The sequence below is a fragment of the Notamacropus eugenii genome, chromosome 5, assembly GCF_028372415.1.
Source record: "Notamacropus eugenii isolate mMacEug1 chromosome 5, mMacEug1.pri_v2, whole genome shotgun sequence".
Lineage (NCBI taxonomy): Eukaryota > Metazoa > Chordata > Mammalia > Diprotodontia > Macropodidae > Notamacropus > Notamacropus eugenii.
Window position 1 is genome coordinate 83,468,918 of NC_092876.1, and position 27,939 is coordinate 83,496,856.

Here is a 27,939-nt window from a genome sequence, read left to right on the forward strand (position 1 = left end):
TTGGCAGGAATCTGGCTTTATTTCCGGATAAGTTTGTTCATATGCTGTAACACTGACACCAAGGTGGGGGCGGGTGTGGGTACAGGCTCCCCTGAGTTCCCAATATCCCCATTCTACCCCTCTTGGGGCTACTCCCTCATTGTAAGAGCCTGGGGGAGGCCCTTTGGTTACCCTTAAATAGAGAAAAACCCCTGGACTGGCCCGGGCCCTGGGGGGTAGGGCTGCGGGCCCAGGGATGAGGGGGGGCATGCTATATACATTATTCACAGACATTGTACCCAGAAGGTCACTTTCAAGAGTAAAAGTGAAATACTACAAGTGAGACCCAGTCAGCGGCAGGGGTGTGAGAGAGGAAAGGGTGTGGGAGGCAGGGCCTGGCTCCAGCTGAGGCCAGGGACACCGTCAGTCTTATAAGGTGCAGATTAAAAACAACACACAGGACACCCCATCACCCCTCCCATCCCCGCTCCATTCCCAAGCCCAGGCCCCAGCAGCTTTCTCATCTTTTGTTCCCTTCTCCTTCTTCTTCCTTTTCCAGGGGGAAAGCCCTGGAGGGTCAGTGGCACTCCTGGGGTGGGGGGCACTGGGATGCCCTGGCTTGAGGACAGAGGCATAGTGCAGTGCTCTGGAACTGGGGGCAGACCCTTAAAGGACTTCTGGGGAGAGAAGACAGAAAGAGGATGTAAGCCACAGGGACATCTGGCAACATTTGAGTCATGCAAGGCAAGCTTGGAAGAGCATTCTGGGATAGAGCTGGGGGTGGGGAGGTGCTGGGAAATGGAATTCCAAGTCTGGGCCAGTGGGGCAGGAATCTGGAGGAGCTGGGAGAAGAAGGGAGGAGCACTATAGGAGGAAATTGGGGGAGGGGTGGTGGGCCAGGGATAGGAAAGTATTCTGAGAGGATAGCTCCGGGAAGGATTTGGTGAGGAGACAGGAGGAATAGAAAGGATTTGTCAAGGAGGGGTGAGTGTTTCAGGAGGGAAGTATAAGTCAGATTCAAGGTGAGAACAGGAAAGATTCTGGAGAGCAGAGCTAGGGAAGGACTAGCTCAGGGAGAAGATTAGGCTGAATGGAAGAGGGGCCTGTCATAGGGACAGGTAGGAATTCATGGGAGAGGGCTAGGAAGGCCTTGGTGGTAGGGGAGCAAGGATTCAGTGAGTACCTGTGACCTGGGGAGGCTGCACCACAGTTTTCTTGAGGAAGGCCTCAGCCTCAGCAAAAGGCAGCAGAGAGTCCCCAGTTCTGCTGAGGGGGGTCCCCTTTTCTCCGGTGGTCCCCTTGGGGGTGAAACCATTCTCCTGGTGTACAGCAGCTGGTTGCAGTCCATTCACCAGGGACCCTGCCTCTTTCCCCGGCATGCTGTAGGGGCAGAGTGGGAAGCATTCTGACGCCTAATTCTTTGGCCCTCAAGGGTGTCCCTCCAACCCTTAAGTATCCTGGATGCCCTTACACAAACCTATAACAGACTCTCCCCAAGGTTCTGGTAACTCCAGAGCAGTGGGGAGAAGTCCTGTTCACCTTCCCTCTGCTCCCTCCCCTTTCTAGTGTATGGGAAGCGGGGGAGGAGGTTGGGAACTCTAATTCCAGGGTGATATACCTCCACTGAGGCTCCTGAGGAGGCTGTCCTTCTCTTGGTAGAATCTCCTTTTCCAGGTCCTTGGCCAGGGGCTCAGACACCTTCTCAGGCTCTGCAAGAAAGAATCCCCAGAGTGGGGAGGGGAATCAATTGAAGGTCCCTTCAGCAAAGGAAGGGGAAAGAGTTCAGTGGAAAGGAAAGAAGTTTCATGACAGGAGAACTCAGCTGGAAAAGGTCATTAAGGGACTGGAGGAGATTTAGTGGGGAGGGGAGAAAAGGGGTCAAATGAGGGTAAGATTCAGTTGGGGAAGAACTTCAATGGAGAGGGGGAGGATTCAGTGGGGAGGGAGCCTCAGTATGGGAAGAAGTCCCTGAGCCCTCCCCCACCTCACCTGGTTCCCTGCCCAGCACTCCCCACCCATGGGGAGGGCCCCCAGTACCTGGGCTGGAGTGGTCTGCTTTGGCCTCCTTCCCATTGAGAATCTTCCTATCCACCTTCTAGTTGGGTGGGGGAAAGGGGGTGGATCAGAATGGTGAGGGACCCAGACAACACCCTCAGCTCCACAGGAAGCCCCCTCCCTTCAGAAAGTCAGCCCCACTCCCTCCCACAGGTCCTTCGGATACCCCACCCCATCCCCATCTGGGGATCCAGACCTTGGACTCAGCAGCCTCAGATTTTCGAGTCCTCTTCATAATCTCCTCTAGCCGCTGTAGCCCAAGGAAACACCCACCAATTAATATTAATAAAATTAACATGACATTAAATAACTTTTTAAGATCTGAAAAGCCCTTAGCATACCTTGTCACATTTGAGCCCATACTGCAGGATTACTGTATTATCATCCCCATTTTACAGCTGAGAAAACTGAGGCTCAGAGCCGTCACTGTGACACAAGGCCCCACAGCTAGTATCAGGAGTTGAACCCTAGGCCAGGGCTCCCGGGCTCCAAGTCCAATACTCCAATAAAGGAGCTGTCAGTTGGACCCCGCTTCTCCCCCAGCCCTGTGGGAGGAAGGGCACAGACCCGCTCCTCCTCCGAATACATGCGCACCTTCTTTCTCTCCAGGCGCTCCTGCTCCTCCCGCTGAAAGTGTTTCTCCCTTTCCAGACGCTGCCTCTCCGCCTCTTCCCGGGACCTGGCTTCTGCCTCCTCCTTCTGCCAAAGGGAGATCCAGTGAGGGCTGGGCGCAGGGGCCTCGATCCGCTGCCGCAGTTCCCTCAGCTGTCGCTTCCCCCCTCCGCCACCTTGACCGAGCCCCCCGCCAGACGCTGAACGCACCGCCCCCGCACCTGCTTCTGCAGCCTCTCCTGCTCCTCCAGCTCAGCCTGGGCCTTCTCCCGGGCCTCCTGCTCTTCTCGCTGCTGCCTCTCCTCCTCCCGCCGCCTGGCTGCTGCCTCCCTTTCGGCCCTGGCCTCGGCTTCTCGGGCCAGCTGCTCCTCCCGGAGCCTCCTGTGGGGGGACAGGACATCTGGGAACTCAGTGCTCAGCTCTCCCTCACCCCCTTTGGGAGAATTTTATGAAAAGTGGGGCCACCCAGAGGTCCACACACCTCATAGCAATCTCAGAATCCCTCAACAAGTCATTTCCCCAATCGGCTTGAAGATCTCCAATGATGGGGAACTCAATATTACTTCCAGAAACAATCCATGACACTTCTGGAAGGCTATTACTGGCTTCTCCTCTCCTGTCTCTTCTCTCATATTGGGCCAGATTGAACTCTCTGCCCCTCCTCCCGCTGCTTCTAGTTCTGTCTTCTGCTATCAAACAGAATCCCTCATTTGCATGACAGCCCTTCAGCCTCTTGATGACAGCTACTCTGTGCCCCCTCAGTCCTTTCTTCTCCAAGCTAAACATCTCTAGTTTCTCCCTCAATAAGACAGGTTCCAAATCTCTTCAACATTCATGTGAATCATTTGATAGGTGAAATTAAAGTTTGTCAATACTTTGTAAGATACACAATGTCAAAGTAGGTATTGTGTTGTTCAGTCATGTCCGACTCTCTGTGACCCTATTTTGGGGTTTTCTTAGCCAGGGTATTGGAGCGGTTTGTCATTTCCTTTTCCAACTCATTTTTACAGATGAGGAACTAAGGCAAACAGGGTTAAGCAACTTGCCCAGGATCATACGCTGGTAAGTGTCTATTCCCTTTTCATATTTCATCAAGGATACCCTTTCCTTATACATAGACCCATAAACACTGTGTAAGGATGAGGAAGTATGCATCTGGACCAAAAGTTACCAATATCATCCAAGATGTTTAAAAAAAAAAATAACCCAATTGGCTACAATTCCAAGAGACTATTCAAAGCATGGGAATAGTTTTGCCAGGGTATGGGTGGAAAAGACCCCTGGGAAGATGAGCAGAAGAGGGTGAAAAACAATGAGATTACTCACATATATTTATATATGTATGTGTAGATATATCTCTCTCTACATATTTATATATAGTTATGTCTCTATCTATATCACTGAGTCCATCAGAGGCTTTGAGGCAGTTGAGATCTTCCCTCCCCTCTTGCTAAATCCATATGTTGGGTATTCTACTTTGGAAGGTTTCGTTGCTCCTCAACACCTAGCTACAACTTGACACAGTCCTAACTACAGTAACGGCAGACCCTGGATCTCTCAGCATTTTGATAGTTACCAGCAATGGGGACAAACTTCACATCAGGACACGCTACCTGTGTTCATCTGTGGAAAGTAGGTTGATACTTGCCCCTGGTCCCATACAGTAGGAGTGACCCTAATCACTTTGTCAAAGACCCAAGGACTCAAAGCCTTAGTCATTTGAAAGGCTGGGAGTTGAGAGCATGGGAGGAGGTATCTTGGGAGGTGACCATGTTTGATGTATCTTATACTGTTTGCCATTTGAGTCTAGATACCATAATGTCTTCTATTTCAAATAAATTAGTATCATTGCAAAGTGATATATGAAGTCATATATAAGAAATACAAAAAGGAGCAGGGTGAAAGATGGTAGGGGCTGGAGCTGATATGTGCTGTGTTCCCCACCCATAGTTCTCCACCTCTGCTGACAGGTATGTGGAGGTAAAATATACCTTTTCAAATCTCTTATGATTATAGGATCATAGCTTTAGAGCTGGAAGGGACTTCAGAGGCAATCTATTCCAACCCTCTTATTGGGATTGAATGAGAAACTGAAGCCCAGAGGTTAAAAGACTTGCTCACGGTCAAACAGCTATTAAACAGTAGAGCCAGAAACTGAATCTGGGTCCTACGGACTCCAAAGTCAATGTTCTCTTCACTATATCATACTACCTCCCAAAATCTCAGCTTTGAGTGGATGCCAACCCTATCCTGCCATGAATTAAATGAAAGTTTTTTGAAGGGGTATGTGTGGGGGTGGATTTTGAGGGCCTACGTGCTATATAATACCACCTCAGTGTTTATGTGGTCTTTTTGAATATTCTCCTCTGAAATATCTTGAAAATCAGTCCCTGAGTACCTTCACACTTATATCATGTTCAGCACAGTTTTCCTCCCTGGCAGCATTTTTTTCCAAACTTCAGTTTCCTGAATGTCATTTCAACTTCCTTATATAGCACCGTGGGACTGAGCTGTTCAAGTTCAAACTTGTCATTTCTGCTGTTACTGATGATTTGAATAGATCCTTCTTGAAATGTCATTTCTTTTCATTCTCTTCCTTTCAGTTTCTTATAAGTGCCTTTAGTTGGGCTTCATAGCAAGAACTTTGCAAGTTTGTTTGATGGGGAGACAATGACTCAAAATCTTCTATCATCCTAAATGGGTGCAGGATATTGCAACATTGTCATGCCTGACATGCTGGCCGGTTGGATGGTTTTTCTTACCTGTATTTTGTTATTGTTATAAGGGTAGGTTCATGGAGTGGGAAGAAGGGTCTATGCAGAAATTACTTTGATGTAAACATGACAAAGTATCAATAAGGTTCTATTTTTTAAGAAAGGATAAATCTATCTTCTGTAATGCTTATCAGTTGTGTTCTAAACAGTTCTCACTGGCTGCCATTTAACCCTGCATGCTGAAGGATGATTTGCTGGCTGGGTATTTTCTGGGTTCTTTTACTCTCCATTTTCTGACAATTAATTTTCATTAGTTAAATTTCACTAAGAGATAGATGGCAATAATCAGAATCAATATCTTTGCTTTTATCCTTTTCCCATTGTTCTGGGTCAAATGCTTATTTTTAAAAGGTCATATTAGAGGTGTTATTATAACTGCAAGCAGCAGCATCTTATTCTTCTAATTTGACATTAATTTTGACATTTGCTCTTTGCAGTAAATTATCTGACTTCACAAAGCTAACTGATTGTGAAATAATTTGGGGCGGTGAGGTGGGGCAGTGGACAGAGTATTGGGCCTGGAGGTGGGAAGACTGGAGTTCAAATTTAGTCTAAGACACTAACTCAGGTGACCCTAAGTGATTTAACCTCGCTTGCCTCAGTTTTCTTCTCTGTAAAGCGGGGATAATAAGAGTACTTAGCTCCCAGGGTTGTTTCGAAGATGCAATGAGACAATAATTGTGAAGTGCTTAGCACAGTGTCTGGCATATAATAAGCACCATATAAATGCTGGCTATTGTTATGATTTCCACACTGATAAACAGTAATCTATCTGTTAGGATACGGTTAATTTACTGTTTTCCTTCGTTGTTTCTTTTTTCAGTAATGCTTTTTGGCATGCACCATGTCCATATCTTGAGGAAAACATGTATTATATACAGGCATGTGGCCTCTGAATCATCTACTTCCCTCTGGTCTCTCATTCTTAATTAGGAATCATGCTGTTCAATGTATTATTCACTGCCTTCTCCCCTTCCATCTTTGCCTTGAAATCATCAAACATCAAGGTCTTTGCCATCTTGGTTTGGAAGGTCCTGCTAAGGTCTTCCCAATTTCTGTAGTCCATCCTTGGCAAGCCACAGATATTGACACACGTGATAAGACACTGACACATAAGCTTCCTGGTCTTCCCTTCACCTGTGCTCATCATGAACACTGTAAGGCCCTCCTTTATTCAAAATAAAGTCAAGTACAAGTCATGTCATCATTTCTCTGATGGCATGGTCTTCTTTGGCAACGAATGATGAACGCAACAAGGTAAGGTGATCAACTGCCTCATGGGGTATTTTCTTGTTGACCTTGGGTGCAGGACAGAAATGGCAGCAGCCGAATCCCCTTTATTACCCTCTCCTCTCCAAGGAAAGCTTGTGAGCTAGCCTGTCATTTAGCTGAAACTATTGCCTCATGCCTTCATTAGCAGCAAAAATGTCAGTTCAGTTGCAATTAAATTCTTCTAGCATGGTATCAGTACCAACAGGTAAATTAATGTTGCAGATGGTCTAAAAACTCTGATCTTTACCACCCTTATTCACCCATTTTCTACCACTGCCATCTGCACTGTGGGAGCAGGACTGATGAGCTGATGGGCACCCCATGGTCAAAGAAATTATCCTCTAGAGGTTAGCCCCTGGGGTTTTCAGCTGGGCTTGTCATAGGACAATAGGAAGGGATTTCAGAGGCCATACAATCCAACTCCCTTCATCCCCATCTTATGGATGAAAAAAATGAAGGCCAGGGAGTTTGTGACTTGCCTATAGGGGGTCATAAGTGACAAATGTTAGAGGCTGGGTTGGAACCCAGCTCTTCTAACCCCAGAACTAGCACTCTTTTGGGGCCATGCTGCCCTGATGCTCAAATAAGACATAATCTATACTTGGACCATTCACAGAAGCTGAAAAGGTTTTCACTCTACTGAAACAGCCATGAAGAACCAACTGATGGTCAATTCCAAGCCACAAGGACACCCCTAAGCAACACTTCTGGGAAGTCTTTCAATTTCCTTAAAATGGTATATCCTTACCAGGCATAGGACAACTGGATTGTCATTTTCTTCACTGTGGACATGCTGGTGCCATTAAAGTGCATTAAGATTAAGACTAAGATTGCATTAGTCTTTTTGTATGTTACTACCAACCTGTCTTGAGCTTACAGTCCACTAGGACCCACCCTCCCAGCTCATTCACATGAACTAGTTTGAACAGTCCATGGTTTACTAGCCTGAGTGAATACTATCAATTTCTTAAACCCATGTGTTGAACTCTACATTTATTCCTATTAATTTCACCTTAACAGATCTGGCCCATCCTTTTAGCCTGTCATGATTTTGGGGGGAATTATCATATGATATATTAGCCATCCCTTCTACATTTGGGTTAACATGTTAATCAAATTTGCAGATATCTATACCTCCATTAAAATCAGTGATAAAGATGTTGAGCCAAATAGGGCCAGGGATAGAGCCCTGAAGCCATCCCTAGAGACTCACTTCTCAGTTCAGCCTGAGCTTTTTCTGCACCTCCCCCCACCTTCAGCATCCAAAAAACCATGAGACCCTAAAGTACATGTCAGATTCTGATAAAGGTAAGTGCCTATGTTTGAATAATCTTTAGAGGACTGAGTGGCTGAGGATGAGAGAGGGAAATATGGTTCCAAAGGCATTCTGTCCTGAAGGGGGAGGGAGTATAAGGGCATCTATGCCCCATCCCAGAAGGTTCTGGGTCTCTGGATACCCCATTCCCTCCTGAAGAGAAGCCCTGGCATAAGCCTCTGCTTTCATACTCACTTGTCCCGTTCTGCCTGCTCCCGTCGCTCTTGCTCCTCCCGCTCTCGCTGCTCTCGGGCTTGGCGCCGTTTCTCAGCCAGCAGCCGAGTGGCCTCTTCTGGGTCCGTGGTGCCAGCCGTGGGTTTGCCAGAGGGTGGAGGGGGAGTTGGGGCGGAGGGCAAAGCTGGGATGGTAGTACCTGTAGAATCCCAGACCCAGCTGTCAGAGGCACATGCCTTGCTATTCACCCTGGGTTTTTTGTACCACTCAGGCAAGTCTAGATCATCCCACTACCTTGGGGCACTCAGGTTGTTTCCTGATCTAAGACATCTTTTCTGCCTCTGTCAACTCCCATCCAACTCCACGCTAGATCCTAAAGCCCCCAAAAGCCAGAGAGAAATAGAGTTATCTACCTCCTTCCCCACAACCCATTAGCATGGAGAAGAGAGACCTGGGGGTAGCATTGGACAGGAACCCAACTGCCATCCTATCTCCCTCTCAGACCTTGAATTCTAAGAGCAGGGCCATCAGTATCGCCTACTGGACCCGGCACTCCCTGAAAGCAGAGGTCACAACTCTCTTCCTTAGACCAGAGGCTGGTTCCCTAGACAGGATCTGATCTTCCTCTTCTACCATGGGGTTCCCTGAAGAGCCCTCTGCCCACCTGAGGGCGGCTCCCCAGGAGCCCTCGCTGGCTCTGCTCTGGGCAGCTCCTTGGAGGGCTGGTGGGAGGCTGGCGATGGTGATGCTGCTGCAGCTGGTGGCTTCTCTTCCTCCTTGGCTTTTTCTTTGTTTTTCTCTTCTCGCCCAGCCTGGTCAGGGCTCTCTGGAGTCTCCTCCTTTCTCCGAACCCTCCCCTTGGGAGTGGCGGTAGTGCCTCGTGGGGAAGGTGGCTTGGGGGGCAGGCCAGGTCCTGGGCCTGGACTGGGGCAGGGGGAGGCTGGCCGGTGCCGAGGCGTGGAGGGAGATGAGGGTCGAGTCTTCGATTTGGGGCTGTGGGGAAAAGAGCAGCAGCTTAGAATGGCTGGTTTTCCCAGACCAAGCTCCAGGTCCTTCTCATCCCCTCTACCACCTGGAGCAGGTGCCACACACCTGAGTTCTGCGGCAGGCAAAAGGCGGGTTCGAGGAGCAGGCAGAGACTGGCGCTTCTTGAGGCTTCGCTCCCGTGCAAGGGCACTCTTCTCTTTCTCATTCTCTCGGTCTTTATCCTTCTTGTCCTTTTTCTTTTGCGCCTGGAAAATGTGGAGTGGGAACCCCCATGAAAAAGTCCATCAGTCAGCAATGGGTCCACCCCTCACCACCAACTCTGGTCACTCAATGATCCCAATCTGCATCCCCTGGGCAGGTCAGGGGTCAGAGTGGCACTCACAGGGGAGGCTTCAGGCCGACGTCGAGGGGTGGCAGGGCTGCCACCTGCTGTCTTCCTGCGCTCAGCAGCTGCACATCGGTGGAGGCTTCGAGGGGTGCTGCAGGGGGTCAGAGGGCTGGCCGAGGCAGAGCGAGGGCACATGGGGACCACTAGGGAGGAACACACTGGATTCAGGAGAGACAACACAGCGATCCTCAAAGAAAACTCTGACCTTGAAGTTAAGAGACCCTGGTTCAAATCCTAACCCTGACCTTCAATGGCCATGTGACTTTGGACAAGTCACTACCTCTCTGGGTCTTAATTTCATCAGATATAAAATAGCAATAATCCTACTTTTAAGACTGTAAACAGGGAATTGGAGAGAAAGGCCTGAGTAAGAGATGCTAGAGCTATATTATGTTCTGCTTGCCCCCAGGGACAAGGGGTTCTCTAGCACCTCATATCCCTGCTGTTTGGGTCCCTGGTTTGCCCCACCTTGAGTCTTTGCTCATTCCAGCTCCCCTCCCTCCCAGGGGCTACAGCATGCCCCCTACCCTGGTCCTTGCCATTGCCCGGCAGGGTCACAGCACTTCTGCTCCGGGCCAGGAAAGACAGCGTTGGTGTCATCAGCCGGTCCACTATGCTGCTCTCCCAAGGGCTCAGCTGTAAGCTCCGATCTGGGGTGAGGATGGGGGAAAGAGGGCAGAAAAAGTTACCTCCTGGCTGGATCTCCAGATGGATACAACCCTGGGACAGACCGTGAGACTGCACCAGGCACACGACAACCACACGAGGACATGCCCAAGGACCCACACATAGTTCTCCACAGATACACACACACACACACACACGCACGCACACACACACACGGACCAATTCCCCATCTGTTTCCTCCCTCCCCTAGCTTCGCATGCATCATTTCTTTTGCCTTGACCTGATGGGCGACCACTCCCCAGGAACATGACAAACCCTGTCCCATTCAATATTGACCTTGGCTCTGGCACTAGCCAGGGCTCCCACCAATGCAGAGCTCTGGAGAAGGCTAACATAGCTCAGGAATGTCCTCTTGACCTCTTCCCTGACCCAGCCAAAAGAGGGCGCCTGGCTTGTTGACACAGGACCCAGGAGTGGAAGCCAGAGCCAAACATCCAGGGGCACTGCAAGTTACTGCCCTGTGCCCCAGGAAGGGAAAGGCTCATCCTAGGCATGGACACCATTCCCGCTCTGTAAAGGTTCTCCCCTTCCAGGTAAAATGTCTTCTTGCCCTGAGCAAGTCACTGGTTCTGGAGGTGTCTCTAGGCCCTTCCCTGCCCTGCCCAGTTGCCCCTGCTGCCTCTCCCAGTCCCTCAGCTGCTCTATCTATTTTTACCCCTTCTCAGTCAGGTGGGGCCCAGCAGCAGCTGATTTGGTTGCCAGGCAATTGAACAATCAAATAAAGGCTGAAGGAACTTATAAATAACTCCCCTACCACCTCCAAAAACCTCCTCAATCCACCACTTCACAGGCTGGCATGTGGGCATGGTGCTGGCTGGGAATGAGGGCAGTGCCACCTTTCTAGATTCTTGCCTCTGAAAACACATCTGGTGCTTCTTTGGGGGAGGAGCTACCATGGGACCAAGGCTTATGTCCTTGGCATCAATCCATCCCAAACACCCCTCCAACCCCTTGGCACAGGAGGGGCACTGCAAAGGACCAGAGAGAGAAGAGAGGGTGGCAATGCCCAGACCATACTCCAACAGATTGTGAATTTGCTTGGGCCTCCTTCTTGCTCAGTTTAGACCCTGGAGCCATGGGAGCAGCACTTCCCTTCTCACTGCTTGCCTCAGGCCCCATCCCCTTGCCTGGGAAGGGGGTTGACAGTCTTCCAGGCTCTGGAAGCCCCAGCATGGGTCTTCTGAGCCCTAGGATTCTATCCTGAAGCTAGGAGCATGGCCTTCTGCTTGTCCTGCTCCTCCAGCCCTGGATACACGGCTCAGTTCTCAGTAACTATGACCTCCCTATGACCACAGGGATGAGGGCAGGCACAAAGGCTTAGGATGCTTCCCTAAGTTATAGAACCAGATAGGACCTTACGGGTCATTTAGTCTGACCCTTGGCCTAACATGAGTCCCTTCTACCACCTTCTTGACAAGAGGCTTGGGTCTCAGACAGGACCAGGGTCTAGACTGGGATTGGGAAGCAGTCCTATTTTTGGGGTCGCCTCTGGGCAATGGCAGACTGGCCTGGGGTGGGTGGGCCTCTTACTTCTACTGGGGGAGTTCCAGAGCGTGGCAGAGGATTTTGAGAGACGCTTGTTGATTATAGAGTCCACGTGTTTAGGCAGGTTTACTGCCGACATGGAGCACCTGCTTCCACCTGGAGGGGAAAAGACACGGGCATTAGCGCCGAGGGCCAGGGTGGGGAGGGAAGGCCAGGCCTGGGGCCAGGAAGCCAGGGGAAAGGGAGGGCCAGGCCTGGGGCCAGGAAGCCAGGGGCGCCCAATAGGGCCTTCCATGCAGGGTGCTCTTTCAGGCAGGTTCAAGAGGAAAGGGAGAAGGAGGGAAGACTAGGGGAAGAAGGGAGGGGAAAGGGAGGGGCATGGGATAGATTCAGCCCCAGGAGGGGAGACACAATTGCTCTGTCAGGGAAAGGGCCAGGCTAGGGAAAGGGATACACTTCTAAGGGGACCAGTGGCCACAGCCTGTGATCTTCTTTCCCAGGGAGGACTAGTGAGACTGGATCTTGCTTTGGCCAGAGAAGGCCTTAATGTCTGACACAGCCCCCTCCTCCAGGCTGTGCTCACCTCTGCTACTAAGGCGATCACAACTACTCACACCCCTGACAGCTCTCCAACCTCAATACTTTTCAGACCCCACAGTTTCCATATTCTGAATCTGAGCTGACACCCTCTGCCCAGCTAACCCTTCATCTAAACACCTCCACATATAAAGATACACAGAAACAGAGAGAAAAACATCCACATACACAAAATCAGGATCTAGAGCCATGAGGAATTTAGGGATCATCTAGTTCAAGAGGTTCTTAACCCTTTTTATGCATTTCACCCTTTGGTGAGGCCTAAGAATCTCTTTCTTTTAATGTTTTTAAATAAATGAAGGAAATACTAAATTTCAATTAGAAGTTACTGAAAATAAAGGGTTTTTTTTCCCCATCCAAATTCACAAATTCCTTGAAATTGATCTATGGACCTCTAAAGAGTATATGGATCTCAGGTTAAGAACTCCCAATTTAGTACAATCCCCTCATTTCACAGATGAGGAAGTTAAGGCCTGAGAGGTAGTGTGACTTGCTGGGACCAAAATAATCTGGGGTTTGAACCCAGGTCAAATCTACAATCTTTTATCACTACCTCTCCATTGCCTCTGATGCACAATGACACACCAACTCCTACAAATATACGTAGACGCACAAGCACAGAAATACACAGTAGCATGCAGACCTACAGCTGTATACCGTGATACACCAATATCTACAGACATCATACATGTCAGCACATATACACACATATGTCCATAGTGAGACACAAAATACACATGACAGATCTGCACCAAGACATTCACATGCACAACTACACATATACAAACACATGTTTGCCCTGGAGGTCAGTCCAAAGTACAAGGGGTACCACTTCATGAAAACTCACATACCACCCCCCAAAAAAAATCAAACTTATTTAAGAGAGCAATTAGAGGGTAATTATCTTAAAAAAGAACTCCTCTGAGTATATTACGGTACTTCTTTACAGATCATTAATTACTTGCAAGAAATCAGGGAAAGTTTCAGCTCAAGTGTTAGGAGTTGCTGCTTACTGAATAAAAACTGAAGATGAAGACATCTCTCTGAGACGATAATGGCAGGCAATGGGAAGGATTCAATTTCAAAATTTCAATTTTTGCCCTTTGAGGTGCCCATTTAACCAACCCCCAGGTCCCTGCATTGTGCCGATTTTCCCCTGTCCCCACATGCTCCCTTCTGGTCATCCACACCCCTGCTTTGGCCCTGGTGATGCTATCTTATGGGTCCAGGTGTAGGGCAGGCTGGGGAGACTCCAATGGATGAAGCGATTGGTACCAGCAGCGTCCCGCCTCACCCTCTCTACACACTATAGTTCTCTTAGAACCCCAAAGCTCCCCCTTCCCCTTCCCTCACATCCACCTACCTACTCCAGTACTCTGGGACCAGTCCAACATCCCTGCCACCATCCCCACCAATCTGCCCACTCACTGTTCTTATGTCTTGGAGAATTCTGCTGTAGGGCTCCTGCCCAGGACCAGCGCTGCTGCCGGATCTCTGCCCACGTCTTCTTCACTGACCTCTGGATGGCAGCTTCATAGCGTTCCTGGGGGTGTGCGGGGAGGTCAGGGGTTAACTTTGAAAGCCCTCTTCCCCAGGGAATCTTTTTTCCTGAAGAACCAGCTCAAAACCTCTTCCTTCTGGGAAACCTACTTAGATTAGCCCTGAACATAACTGTTAGTGCTGCTGCTGTTGCGTTGCTTTCATTTGTGTCCAACCCTTTATGACCCCATTTGGGGTTTTCTTGGAAAAAAAAATTCTGCAGTGCTTTGTCATTTTTCCAGCTCATTTTACATTTGAGGAAACTGAGGCAAACAGGGTTGAGTGACTTGTCGAAGGTCACACAACTAGTAAGTATTTGGGGTCAGACTTGAACTCAGGTCTTCCTGACTCCAGGGCTGATGCTCTATCCACTAAGCCACCTACCTGGCCCTAGCTATTCACAATAACAGCTATCTTTGACACGGTGCCTTAAGTTTGCAAGTTAAGTTAGCCATGTGATCCTGAGTTCAGGCCTCCAAGGTAGCTGCCTCAGTTTCCTCAACTGTAAAAAATAATGGTACCTACCTTGAAGAGTCATTGTCTCAAATGACATCATATTTGTAAAGCACCTGGCTCATAGTAGACACCATATGAATCCTTATTCCCTCCTGTCCCTGCCCAGCAGCAGACACTGAAGGTGTATGCCACAGCATCACTAGTTCTTCTGCTTCTAAAAAATGATTTTCAGGTCATTTCTAGGGGATATGTCATCTCCCTTCTGAAAAGTATTTCCTCACTTGGACTTGGGGCTTGCTCTCATGTTTTTTTCTTTCCAGGGCTCAGCTCAGAGCTCCACATGGAGGGCATAACACAGGGCTGCTCATCCGTCCCAGATGAGCCCTCCTTCCCTTTCCCCCGACACTGCCCCCCACCAACCAAACCCCCCGGCCTCCCACTGATTCTCCCAAAAGACACCCAGAATGCACAGACACACTCACAAGCACAGATTCAGGTGTACATTAAATCAAAGACCAAACGTCAAGGGGATCAGAGTTCTAGAGCCAAAAAGGCCATAGGGGCCATCTAGCTCAACCTCCTTATTTGACAAATGAGGAGAAGTCACCTGTCCAAGGTCATATGGACAGTTAAGTAACAAAAGTAGTATTTGAATCCTGGTCTTTGGCCTCCATTGTCAGCACAGACTCCCCATAGACGTGCACAGAGATATAAACACATATATGTGCATACAAGAACACAGTCTCTAATAAAAATAGCTAATATATAGCAATTTTAAATTATTTTTATTTTTTAACTTAAATTTAAAATAAATTTTTAAAAATTTAATTTTAAATACTGGTAATTTTAATGGAAATATAGCTTTTTAAAAGTGTGCAAATAGAAGCCTTTGTATATTCCATTTAAGCCTTTGGACCATCCTATGACATAAATGCCATTACTCATTTTACAGATGAGGAAACTGAGGTTTAAAGAGGATGAGAGACTTGCTCAGGGTCACCAAATTAGCAAATGCCTGTGAGGGGATTGGAACCAGATCCTCCTGACTCCTAGTTCATGGATCCACCCACTCCACCATCTTGCTTCCAGCACAACCCCCTTTCTCTTTTCACCCTTCATTGTAGAAGGAACTCCTCCATGGACGTGTGGGCAGACCCAGAACCAAGCGCCCTCATGGACTTGCACACACCTTGTTCTTCTCCAGCTTCTGCCGCTGCCTTTCCTCCAGGGCCGCCCTCCTTTGCTCCGCTTTGAGTCTCTGCTCCTCGAGCCGTCGGCGCCGCTCCTGGAGCTGCTTCTCACGAAGGGCTTTGGCTTTCTCTTCTTTCTCTAGCCACATGGCTTTCTTGGCAGCTACCAAAAAACCAGACATCAAGGAAGTTAAAGGGGAACTTATCACAATCATCTAATTCCTCCCCAAAGGTTACCTGATTGATAGCACTCTTCTGTCTTCACTCCTGCTCTGAACTCAACAAGAAGCTTCAAGAAGAAAAGCAGGCTTATCTCTTACCTCTTAAACCAACCTGGCCTCCCCATTTCCCTGTATTTGCCAGAGGCACTGCCATCTTCCTCATCCCTCAGGCTGCCAACCTCAAAGCTGTCTTCTCCTCTTCCCTCACCAACCCCCCCCCCAAACTCAATCAGTTGCTACATCTTTATCAGTTCTCCCTCAATAATATCTCTCCCATTTATCCTCTTCTCTTAACTCATACAGCTGCCATATTGGTTCAGGCCTTCAGCAGCTATCACTGATACTATTTCAACAGTCTATTAATTGGGCTCTCTGCTTCCAGTCCCTCCTCTAGGAACAGAGATTTAGGGCTGGGAGGGACCTTAGAGACTATGGAGTCCAATCTCTTAATTTTATAGATGAGGAAACTGAGGCCCAGAGAAGAAAGTAACTTGCTTGGGATTCCACAGTTAATGTCTGACACAGAATTTGGAACTCAAGTCTTGCCTACTCCAAGTCTAACACAGTTCCATCTGGCTGCTAATTCTCCAATCCACCCTCCACCCAATTGCCAAAATGCTATTAATAAAGTTCAGTTTCCCATCATGTCACTCTCTTGCTCAATAAATTTCTTCAATGACTACTGTACCTGCTGTCTCTAGGAAAAAATACAAATGAGTTAACCTATGTAAAGATGCTTTGCAAACCTTAAAGGCAATATAAATGCTAGTTATCATCATCATCATTACAAACTCTTCAGTTTGTTATTTAAAGCACCACAATCTAGCTCTCATATGTTTTTATAGACTAATGCCTCATTCTTCCTCCTTGGGTACTCTAAGGTCCCTGCTGTTCCCTAGACAAAACAGCCTTTCTCCCTCTTCCATGCCTTTGCAAAGGTTGTTCTCTTTCCTCACCTCTGCCTGTGAGAATTAATCCCTCACTCTCTTCAAGGCTCCCTGTGAATCACTCTACAAGTGACTGCTTCCTGCCCTTCCATTACATTATTTTGCATTCATTTTCTATTGACATCTCTGTACAAGGTGATTCCCCCTTAGAAGATTATAAGCTCCTTGGGGACAGGAACTTTTTCCTTTTGGTTTTGCATTAGTGCCTAAAACCAAGCCTTGTCTATAATAGATGCTTCATTGTTGAAATCAACTGAATAAGACCAGGAACTCAAGAGCAGAGGCGCCATGATAATTACAGCATTTCGAGCAGGAAGGAGCTTTAGACACCATCAAGGTCAACCAGCTCTTTAGGAGGAAACTGAGATTGAGAAAAGGAAGTACTTTGCCCAAGGTCAGAGAAGTAATAATAACAGCTAGCATTTATGTAGCATTTTAAGGTTTACAGAGCACTTCACAAACATGATCCCACCCCATCCTCACAACAACCCTGCGAAGTAGGCGCTATCATTATCCTCAATTTACGGATGGGAAAATTGAAGTAGATTCTGTTTAAGTGGTAGACTTGGGATTTGAACTCAGGTCCTCTGACTTGAGATCCAGAGGTCTTCTGACTACACCAAGGTCATAAGAGCAGGGACAGAAACTTAGCCCTGATCAGAGTGAGCTAACCTCTTCTGTGGGATTTCACAGTTCAGAGGATCCTCTAAAGGATTTCTATCCTTGCCCTCTGTCTCCCCAATGTTCTACTCACCAAGATATTTGGCTCGCTCTTCTCTCCGCTCCTTTGCCAGCTTGTGTCTTTCTCCAGCTTTCTTGGCATCTGGGCACCATATGGGATGAGATAAGAGTTGGAATTAACTGAAAGTCACTACAAGTTTCCTCCTCCTTTTGGGACAAGCCTCCATTTCCCAGATGGGAGAAAGAGAAGTCTCTACCTTAAGTCAAGAGAACAGAGTGGTAACCTAGGCTGCTAGGGGCTGGGTCATGGTGGGCAAGCATTTAGGCTCATATCCCTACTCCCCAGAAGAAATGGGGCTGGGTCTCTGGGCATGGGAAGGGAGGACAGGAAGGAGTACACACCTACCTTGTCTAGGACTGGGGTTGGTGGAGCCTGGGGCAGCAGTTGGGGATGGCTGGCTGCTCCTGGCAGGGGACTTGGAGTCCTGGGGAGTCCCTCTGGGTGGTGGAGCAAGAGTTCCATTTTTCTCTTCTGTCAGGAGAGGGTCCTCCTTCTGGGGTACTGTTTGCTCTAGAGAAGTTGCCAACTCCAGGGTGGGGGAGGCTGGGGGCTGAGCACTCCCTAGAGGACTCTTTGTGGCCGGTGGGGTATCTGGAGGGGTATCTGGAACCACAGCAGGTGTTTGCAGGGAGAGGTCAGCTGAAGGGGAAATCCTTGGGTCTGCAGAGGTTCCAGCCTCCTCAGCTGGAAAACAAAAGCCAAAAAGAGAGAAAGAAAGTCAATTCCTCAAAACAAAGATCCCAGACTCAGCTACCAAGCCTCCAGGTGGTCAGTTTCCTAACGATCAGGATGCTGCCCTGTTAGAGAGGACCCCGAGGGCAGGGAATGTGCAGGGCTGCAGCAAGGGAGTCTCTGACGACTGTCTGAAGAAACTGGGGGTGTTCTGAAGGAAAAAGAGAAGAACTGGGGTCAAAGTGTGAACATGATGAATCTCTTCAAGTATCTGAAGCCATCATATAGAAGAGAGATTTGATTTATTCTGTTGGACCCCAGAGGGCAGAGCAAAGAATATAAAAGTCGCCAGGAGACACATTTCAGTCTAATATAAGGAAAAAGTGCCTAACAATTAGAATTCTAAGTTTTTAGTAGCAAGGGATAGGATGAACAGCAGGAGGCCATTGCCAAGGGAATGACTAAATGAATGGTGGCATACAAACCTAATGGAATACAACTGCCCTGTAAGAAATGACAAATGCAAGGAATTTAGAGCATCTCAGGAAGGCTCACAAACTGATGAGAGTTAAGTAAGCAGAAGCAGACCAATCCTTTCAACAAGGACCACAGTAAACAACATGGAAGGACTTCTGATCACTGCAATGACCAATGGTGATGTCATCGGGTGAAGTGTGCCTCCTGCTCCTCCTCAGAGACATAGAGGATTCCGGGTACAAAATTTGGCCTGCATTATCAGACATGTCCCATGGATTATTATTGCAGCAAGGTGATGCAATGGATAGAATGTTGGACCTGGAGTCAGAAAATCCTGGGTTCAAATCCCATCTCAGACCCTTCCTAGCTGTGTGACCTGGAGCAAGTCGTATAAACTCCTTGCCTCAGTTTCTTCATCTGGAAAATGTGGATAATAACAGCATTTATCTTCCCAGGGTTCTTAGGAGGCTCAAATACAAATATTTGTAAAGTGCTTTGCAAACCTTTAAGCACTCTAGAAATGTCACCTATTATTACTGTTTAACTATATTTTATTACAAGGGAGGGGGCATTATTTGGATGCTGTCCTGGCTGTTCCCCCACATCTGGAACTCTCTCCCTTCTCATCGTTACCTGCTGGCTTCCTTCAAGTCGCTGCCAAAGTTCCTTGTTCTGAAAGGACTTCCCAGTTCTCCTTAGTTTTAGTGCTTTGTCCCTACTAATTATCTCTATTTATCCTGCATACATCTTGTTTGTACACAGCTGCTTGTCTGTTGTCTCCCTCACTAGACTGTGAGTTCCTGGAGGGAGCTTTTTTTTTTTGCCTTTCTTTGTATCCTCAGCACTTAGCACAATGCCTGGCACATAGTAGGTGTTTAATAAATGTTAGTTGACTATCTGCTGTTTACAAAAAAGCACAAATAAAATTCTTTTCAAAAATTTCTGAAAACAAACATACACACTACTAGAGTAGTATGACTGAGGCTGCCTCAGGAGGTGGTGAGGTCCCCATCACTGAGGATTGTTCAGTGGATGCTGAATGATCGTTTCTAAAGGATATTCTAGAGTGAATCCTGGCTCGAGGACAGGTTGGGCTTGAAGACCACTAAGGTTCTTCCATGGGATTTTATGATTCGATGCCTGTGACTCAGCTGGAAATAGGGGTGAGGTAACTTCGGATTTACAATTGGGAAGACCTAGGTTTGAATCCCACCTCAGATTCTTACTAGTTATGTGATCCTGGGCAAGTCACTTAACCTCTCAGTTTCCTCATCTATAAAATGAGAGGACTAGACTCTATATTGTCTTCCAGCTCTATTAGCCTATGATCTGATATCTCAGACTAGGGTGAAGGGTAGGTTCAGAGATGTAGAATGGGAAAGGACCTTAGTGATCACTTAACCCAACCTTCCTCTGTTTGCTGAAATGGAACGCCCCCAGAGAGTGTAAAAGGTTTGTTCAATACCACACAGCTAGGAATTAACACATGCAAGACTCAAACCCAAGCTCTCTAAAAGATGGGGTGCTCTTTCCGCCATATTAGACTCCAAAATACACACTGGGGCAGGCCGTCAGGGGCTCAGGCCCCTATTTCTCACCCACCATGTGACAACCCCCCAGAGCATACTGCCTGCTGCTCTTTGCTTCTACCACTCTAGGAAGTAGGGGTCCTCTCTTTTAGGGGCAGCCTTAGGGGAAAGGGGAGAAATCTCTCACCATCCTCCCCTGCTACTGTGAAGAAGGACACAGGTGCCACAGATAGCCTGGCGCTGAGCTCAGGGGATGGGAATGCAGGGCAGGCAGAGACTCCTGCCTAGGCTGGCCACTCTGACATGGCAGGAAGTGAGGCACCTGGTGGGAAGGGGAGGGGATGACAGCAGGCCCAGAGGTAAGGACAGCCCCACCCCAGAGGAAGGCAGAGAAATAGGGATAAGCCCAGGCAGGGGCCAGAACCCAGAGAAGGCTGAGGCAGCCCACCCTTTCACTGTATAATTAGTGCTGAGGGTTTTCAGCATCTGTAATTCACAGACAATTTCTGGTCTCCCAAAGGCAGCCACAGGAGCTTGAGCTGAGGGAAGAGCAAATGACCACCCTTCTCAGCCACTCCCTCCCCCAACCTCACACACAACAGAGCCAGAAAGGGAGACACACAGAGAGATCCTTGTCACGTCATATTACACATTAGAGCTACCTATATTTTTGTCTTATCCTCAACTAGACTATAAGCGCCATGAGGGCAGGGCTCATGTCTCTTCCAACACCTGGTAAAGAACTCAACTCACAGCAGAGCAGAGTGTGGGACTTGGGAGTCAGGAAGAGCTGGGTTAGAATCTTGCCTCTGGGGCTAATTATCTATATAACCTTGAGCAATCCTCTTACCTCCCTAGTTCTCAGTTTCCTCATCCGTAAAATGAGGGTGATACTAGCACCTACCCAACAGGGTGGTTCTTGTGAGAATTGGATGTGCTAACGTTTGTAGATTATTTCAAAAACCTTTAAGGACTGCAATAAATGCTAGCTATCATCATCGTCATTGTTATTATTAGGAACATAGATTTGGAGTAGGAAGGAACCTTAGAGGTCATCTGGTCCTTGCCCTTCAGTTTACAGATGAGGAAATTGAAACCCAGAGAGGGTATCCCCTACTCAAGATCATGTCAATCCTAAACAGCGGAGAAAGAATTAGAATCCTTACCTAGACCCCAAATCTAGTCCACAGTTGTCAGTATATTGGACACACTCACACACATTTCCAGTCCCTACTCTTGGTAAGACGCTGTACAATATCCTCTCTGTGTTAACACACAAACAAAAATGGAAATTATATATAAAATTTATATAAATATATGTGTATGTGTGTGTTTTTTATCTGTTCCTATATAGTTACACGCATATATTTACATATACACATATGTGTATATATGTACACACATCATATACATTATGTATATGTATAGATGTGTGTACATATATATACACATCTACATACATGAATGTGTACATGTACATATACATGAATGTGTGTGTGTAGTAGTAGTAGTAGTGGTAGTAGTGGCGGTAGTAGTAGTAATAATAGATAGTGATTTCCATGATAGGCAGTATGATACTGGAATAGTAAGACAGTGTAGATACAGAACTAGCCTAGGAGCCAGGAAGGCCTGGATTCAGATCCTGGCTCTGACCCGTACTGGTTGTATGACCTTGGGGAATTCATGTAACCTCTTAAGGCTCCAGACTCTAAAGTTGCAGGGAAGGTGTCAACCTGCATGAGTAAAGGAAGTCTTCTCATTTGTGAATTAATTATATCAACAAAATCACAGGGCTAGACCTTGTTCCTACCCAGAGATTCCCACAAAGACAGATAAACTGACAGAAGGACACAGATGTGTCCCAGAGCACATGGACCTCCTGCTCAGCCCTGCTTGCACCGTGTACTGCCCTTTGCTCTACCCAAGTGAGGGACCTGTTCCCTACTCCCATATCTGGAGCCAGCTACAATCTCCTTTGCCTAATCCTGCCTTCAAAGATACTTATACCTAGAACCTCCCCCACTGGGCCATGCAGAACCAAGGGCAAATTTCCAGAAAGACTTGGGGAGTCAGTCATGCCAGGCTGGGGGTGCCATCTCCACTGGGTGGTTCGAGGTCACTCAATAATAATACTGACATGGAGTCAGAGGCACTTTTGAAGCCTGGGTCTCCTAGTATGCTGAGATCAGGCAAGCTTACTACAGAAACTTTTAAAAATTTACATGTTTGTATAGTTTAAACAAATGCTGTATTTGCTGTTCTTTTATCATCTCTCTGTCACTTACCAACGATGCCTCCCTCCCCCAATGATGTACTTTGCTGTTGATACAGTTAAGCAAAACAAATCAAACCACTGGCCATGTCTGACAATGTGGGCCTCATCCCACACCTAGAGTTCACCACCTCTTTGCCAAGGGAGTTGGTTTAGCTTCTCCGGGTCAGGATGGAAATGACTTAGCTCTTAGGGGGCAGAATGTTGCTTTTATGAGAGGGTGTGTAATGACTGATTTGAAGACTGAAGATCTAGGTTCAAATTCCGGCACTACTACTTAATACCTATGTGATCTTGGACAAGTCACTTAAGGTGTCCAGGCCTCAGTTTTCCCCTTTGTAAAATGAGGAAGATTGGACTAAGTGCCCTCCAAAGTCCCTTCCACTCTAAATCTATGATCTTTGAACCTTCCCTCACCCTAGTTTGACACATTGGATCATAGACTTGGAGTTGGAAGGGACCTTAGAGATCAGGTCCAGACTGTTCATTTTACAGATGAGTGTTATGATCCTGTTATCTCTAAGGCCCCTCCAAGAAGGAGCTGGGTATTCTATGATGAGGTACCAGGCTCCTTGGTTCCATGTCACTTAGCTCCAAGGTGGAAGGGGGGGAGGAGAGGGACCAGGGGGAAAGGAACCTTCCTCTTCCACTGGCCTGGCCCCAGCCCGCCATTGTTCATGGCCTCCAATCAGGAGCACCCACTTCCTGTTATTTCAGGGGCAGGAAATGATGACATCCCGCCTGGGCCCCACCAGACCCTGCAGACCTGTTAGCCAGCCCCTTCTAGCTCCCAAACCTTTGACTTAAACTACAGCTCTCAGGCTACTCCTCTGCTCCCTGGTATGCAGATTTAGTGCTGGAAACAGAAGGATTTGAAATCAAGAGATGATCTCCCCTCAGAGGGAAAGGCACTTTTGGGTAAAGAGGGTAGAGGTAGGGTTCCAAACACCCTGGCCTCAACTAATCAGACTCATTCAAGAATCCCAGCTGGCTCAGCTTCAGGAATACTCTGGGACCTGGCCAGTACAGTCCTGACCTCAGAGGTGTGTGGAGTTTTGAATGGCAGGCAGTTTGGGCCTACCCTGGGAAAGTGAGGGTGGGAGCAGGAGACACAGGAATAAGGTAAAAGCAGAGGGGCTTGGGACTGGCTAGATACCCTGCTCCTTACAACTCACTATTTCAATGTGTCATAGAAGGAAATGAGGTCATTATCCAGATAATTTATTCATCTTACAAATCTAGGGCCCCTCCAAAATCACAGAATGCCAGAATTGGGGAAGGGGCCTTAGAACACTGAACATAAAATCTTGGCACCGATAGGGCCAAGGAGACCTTAATATAATCTCCCTCATTTTACAGAAAAGGAAACTGACAGTCAGGAGGGTTAAGTGACCTTGTCCAAGGTCAGACAGCAAATCTTTGTCACAGTCATATTTCTACTTCCTTTGGCACTTTGAAAGCCAAACCTTGATGTTCTAAGGGTTGGTAAGGTTCCTTAGATTGGAGAGGGAATGGGAAGCAGAATGGTGGGGGACTGTGATGGCTAGGCTTGGGGTATCATACCTCAATTCTATCCCCATTCCCACCCCACTCCTCTCAGGCAACTCCAATGACTGGGGGTGGATGAACAGGACCTGCAGCTGGCACAGTAATACTGAAGACAGTGCCCAGGGGTGCCAGGCAGGGCTGCCACCCTCAAAACAAAGCTACATTATCTGGGGCTCACCCGGCTGGCTCCCTTTACCCAGAGGCCCAGCTGGTGCCAGTAGGCATGGCTGCCTGGCCCCCTGAGGCCTCAGGCCAGACCAGATCAGAGGTCTCCTTTCCTGAGGCTTTTGAATCTTTTAGCCAGCCCTCAGTGCTCCTCAGTTGGTGCCCATGGGGGTTTGGTCCCAGAGGAGGGGCCAATAAACAGACCTACTCCAGCCAGGAATAGGGGAGTGGGCCAAGGCACCGATACCTTTCTGGGCCTGAAGCTAGCACTGAGCAGGAGAGAACTCTTAGTCTCTTTCCCTTCATTTGCATATGCATGACAGCACATTAGGGGCTCATTAATAGCCTCATTACTGAGACCCATCCGGCCTACAGAGCCAGGTTGGGAGAGGAGAAGGGAAAGGAGGAGGGGGAATGGGAGAGGAAGAATGGAGGAGGCCAGAGCCACAGGGAAACTAAGCCTAAGGGCCCCTCTGTCCCTAAGACTCTATCCAGGGCCCTATCTCATCATAATCACCTACATTTGCACAACTTTACTATTTGAAATTTCACAGTGTAAAACTGACAGGTTTGCAAAGTGCTTTGCATAAGCATGGCAACAACCCTGGGAAGAAGATGCTGTAGGTACCGGTCACATTTTGCAAAGGAGAAAACAGACTTGGAAAAGCTTGGGGACTTAGGGACCCTCTAGTAAGAGTAAGAGGCCGAATTCTAGCCCAAGTTTTCCTCGGTAGATTGTAAGGTCCTTGAGGGCAAGGACTATCTTTTGTCTCTGTTTGTACATTAATAAATCTTTATTGACTGACTGCAAGCCCAGCACTCTATATCCTGAACCATGAATAAGCAGGATTTCTGAGTCGAGATCATTCATTCCACCCAGGGGGTTCTTCCCTCTGTATCCAAACCAGTTACCTCATCCAGAGCTTCCCAGACTGTAAACAGACCTGTCTATTCATTCAAGTCCATTCTGTACAGAGACTAGTCCCCACAACTGGGTAAGTAGAAGTCATTCCATCGAAGGTCCCAAATACACGTAACCCTATCCCTCTAATCAGACAAGTTGCCCCATTCTTCATCAGGGGTTTCCTCTGTCTATAGATGAGGGTCTTCCCTCCATGCAAACTAGTTCTTCCATCCAAATTACCTTCTCAAGTCAGTATACAGCATCAGTAACCAGTATACGGACCACTTCCTTCTCCAGTTCCTGTTCCCCATCTGCCAATCTGCCAGGGACCTGTGGAGACCCTTGAGTGCAGAGGGGTTGGGAAAAGGGGCATATCAACGACCCTAGAGAGCCTAGCAGAGTCTTTGGGAAGCTTCCAAGACCCTGAAGCTCTCTCAAGCCTCATCTGAGCAAAAATCAAAATACAGTTATCTCAGCTGTTAGACTTGTGTTCTAAGCCCCAACCGCATTACCCCACAGCCACAGACCCTGCCCTCCCAATATCCCACACTCTTCCACACCCTAGAACATAACTAAGCACCCATCCTAGTACCATTGGCTGTGGTTGGGAGGTTACAGTGAACACCCACTGGGCATCACAGCAACCCCACCTATCCTAGGATCCCCCACACCCACAGACACTGTTTCATTCTGAGCTTGAGGCCCTGAGGGGGCAAGGAGGTGACTGGGATTAGATTCTGACTCCTGGAAGCAAAGTGGGGAAGGTGTGGGAAGGGAGCAAGGCTCAGGCCCACATCACTGCCTGAGTCAGTGAGAAAGGGACTCAGGAGTCCTGAGCTCCCAGCTCTATAAGCTCTGCCCCCTCCTTAGGAGTTATATCGCAGCAAGGATTGCTTTTCCCTCCTTCCCCTCAACCAAACTTGTTCCCACTTCCTAATCACATTCCTACTCGCTATAGCCTCAGAACTGGCTATTGGTGGGAGGAGTGGGGTTGGGAGACAGGGGATAATGCTCCTTTTTATTACTCCAAATCTCAAGAACTTCCTTTCTTGGAGATGGACAGAACCTAGAGGATGCAAACCCAAGCCTTTGCCCCATTCTATAGAGTAGAGAAACTGAGGCCTAAGAGAGCTCAGCTTAAGGATGATGCCAGGAAATTTAGGGAAATCAGGCCTGGAAGTAAAAGGGAGAAGTCTTTTGGGGTCCGAAAGGGAAGGAGTCTGAGCTTCTGTTCTGTCCCCATATGCTTCCCCCACCCCAAATTCCGAAATGAGCTTGGAGGCTAGGGAATACCGCCTAGGGGCCCAGGGCCTAGCCTGGCTCCAAGGGAAGTCAGGGCCCCCTCCCAGCCTCCCGCCCTAGACCCTAACAATGCTGCCTCCCCCTTCACTCCCCTCCCCTCCCCCAACCCTCGCTTTTATTCTGCCAGTTACTTGGCAGCCACAGTGCAGTCAGGGCTTCCCCCCTCCCCCTCGGCCTCTGCTGCCCCAGCCACCCGCACACTTCGTGGCAGCTGGAGCGATGGGGGAATGGAGGAGGGTAGCGATCTGAATGGGAGGTGGGGTGTGTGTGGAGTAAGGGTCCAGATCTGGATGAGGGCGGTGTACTCTCCAGGCTTCCCTGAGGGAACTTGGTGGGGAAGTGTGGGTCCTGATCTGCTAAGCCCCAAAGACCGACAACTAGGGGGATGGGGCGTGGGGGGAGGGGGTAAGGGACCCTTCCTGGCCAGGATAGGTAGACAGGACAATTCCTTCCAATTCCTTCTTGCACACTACTCTCTGGTGTATGGGAACCCATCCCTGCGGAAGAGGAGGATGTGGAAAAGGGGCTCTGCGTCTCCTTCCCAGGAGGCAGCTCCACAAGTTGGAAGAAAAGCAACTCGCCCCCACTTCCACTCTCTCTCACCCCCGCCGCTCCATACACAAACCCTGGAGAAGGGGAAGCGGAGGCTGGGCTGAGGAGGCATGTGACGGGGCAGGACTGAGAAGGAAGGGGGGGGGGGGTCGGGGGAGCGCAGTAACCAAGATAGAGTTGGAGCCGGAGAGGCTCGGCGTGGGGGAGGATGAGTGGTCCCCGGGTGCAGAGAGCGGAGTGGGATACCCAGCAAAGTCTGGGATCCATTTCCAGGGAGGCGAGCTGAGAATATTTGGGGGTAGCCGGGCCGGCGGATCGGGGGAGAGCCTCTGGGAATACCAGGCCCTAAATCGGAGGAGAGGCCGGTTCCTGGGCGGGCACATCCCGAAGGCTGCAGCGACCGTGGCTAGAGGACGGGAAAGCCGCGGAGGCAGGGGGGGAGGGGGGGCAGCTGTCAGAAGATGCCAGTGTCCTGGAGCCGCAGCCGCAGCTTTTATTTTTAAAACTCCCCACTCCCCAGCAGTCTCTGGACGAGATGGGGGCGGGAGGGGGGACGGCTCCACGCCCAGGGCGGGCGCCCCCATCCCCTGGCCAGGCCTCTGAGTTGCGCAGCCCACCCAGGGCCTCCCTCCCGGCCTCAGTCCATTGCCCGAGCCCCAACCTCTCGGCAAGCGCGGCGGGTACCTTGTGAGGCGCTGGGGTCCGGCTCCGGGTGCTGGCCCTGGTCCATGGCTCCTGTGCGGCGGGGTGGGGTCTGCTCCTCTGCGGAACGCCTAGAGATCTCCGCCGCGGAGGCGGCGCCGGTCGGAGCTTGGTGCTTCCCCCACCCCCGTGGCTTCTGGGGGGATCGGACGGCTCATCCCGCCTTGGCTTCCTTTTTTCCTCCTCCTCCTCCTCTTCCTCTTCTAGAGATCCGGGGGCTGGGGTTCACCCGCACCTCCAAATGCAAGCGATCAGGACCCGGGGGCCCCGTGCAACTGGCGAGGCGGAGATCCGCGGGCGCCGGGCTAGCGGGGCGGGGCGGTGGGGGTGGGGGCGGCGACGGCCTCGACAGCTGCCCAGTCTCGGCCCGGCCCCGGCCACGGCCCCTGAGCTATT

The 27,939-nt window shown here is 49.1% G+C and overlaps 1 protein-coding gene across 2 annotated transcripts; it reads right to left on the reverse strand.

The window, feature by feature from the left end:
• Window positions 1-27,938, reverse strand: MAP7D1 (MAP7 domain containing 1). Of its 2 annotated transcripts, XM_072610023.1 has the most exons (18): window positions 27,526-27,938; window positions 17,766-18,104; window positions 17,433-17,501; window positions 15,510-15,673; window positions 13,754-13,868; window positions 11,774-11,884; window positions 10,084-10,206; window positions 9,551-9,699; window positions 9,274-9,413; window positions 8,846-9,174; window positions 8,203-8,380; window positions 2,868-3,027; window positions 2,629-2,733; window positions 2,231-2,284; window positions 2,017-2,074; window positions 1,598-1,688; window positions 1,163-1,359; window positions 1-656 (listed from the first exon to the last, which is right to left on the reverse strand). In XM_072610023.1, the coding sequence occupies exons 1-18, from the start codon at window positions 27,569-27,571 to the stop codon at window positions 646-648; spliced, it is 2,439 nt and encodes an 812-aa protein (XP_072466124.1). In that variant the 5' UTR covers window positions 27,572-27,938; the 3' UTR covers window positions 1-645. The 2 variants fall into 2 exon arrangements, with proteins under 2 accessions (XP_072466124.1, XP_072466125.1); XM_072610024.1 differs by lacking the exon at window positions 11,774-11,884.
• Window position 27,939: the final 1 nt, after the last annotated feature.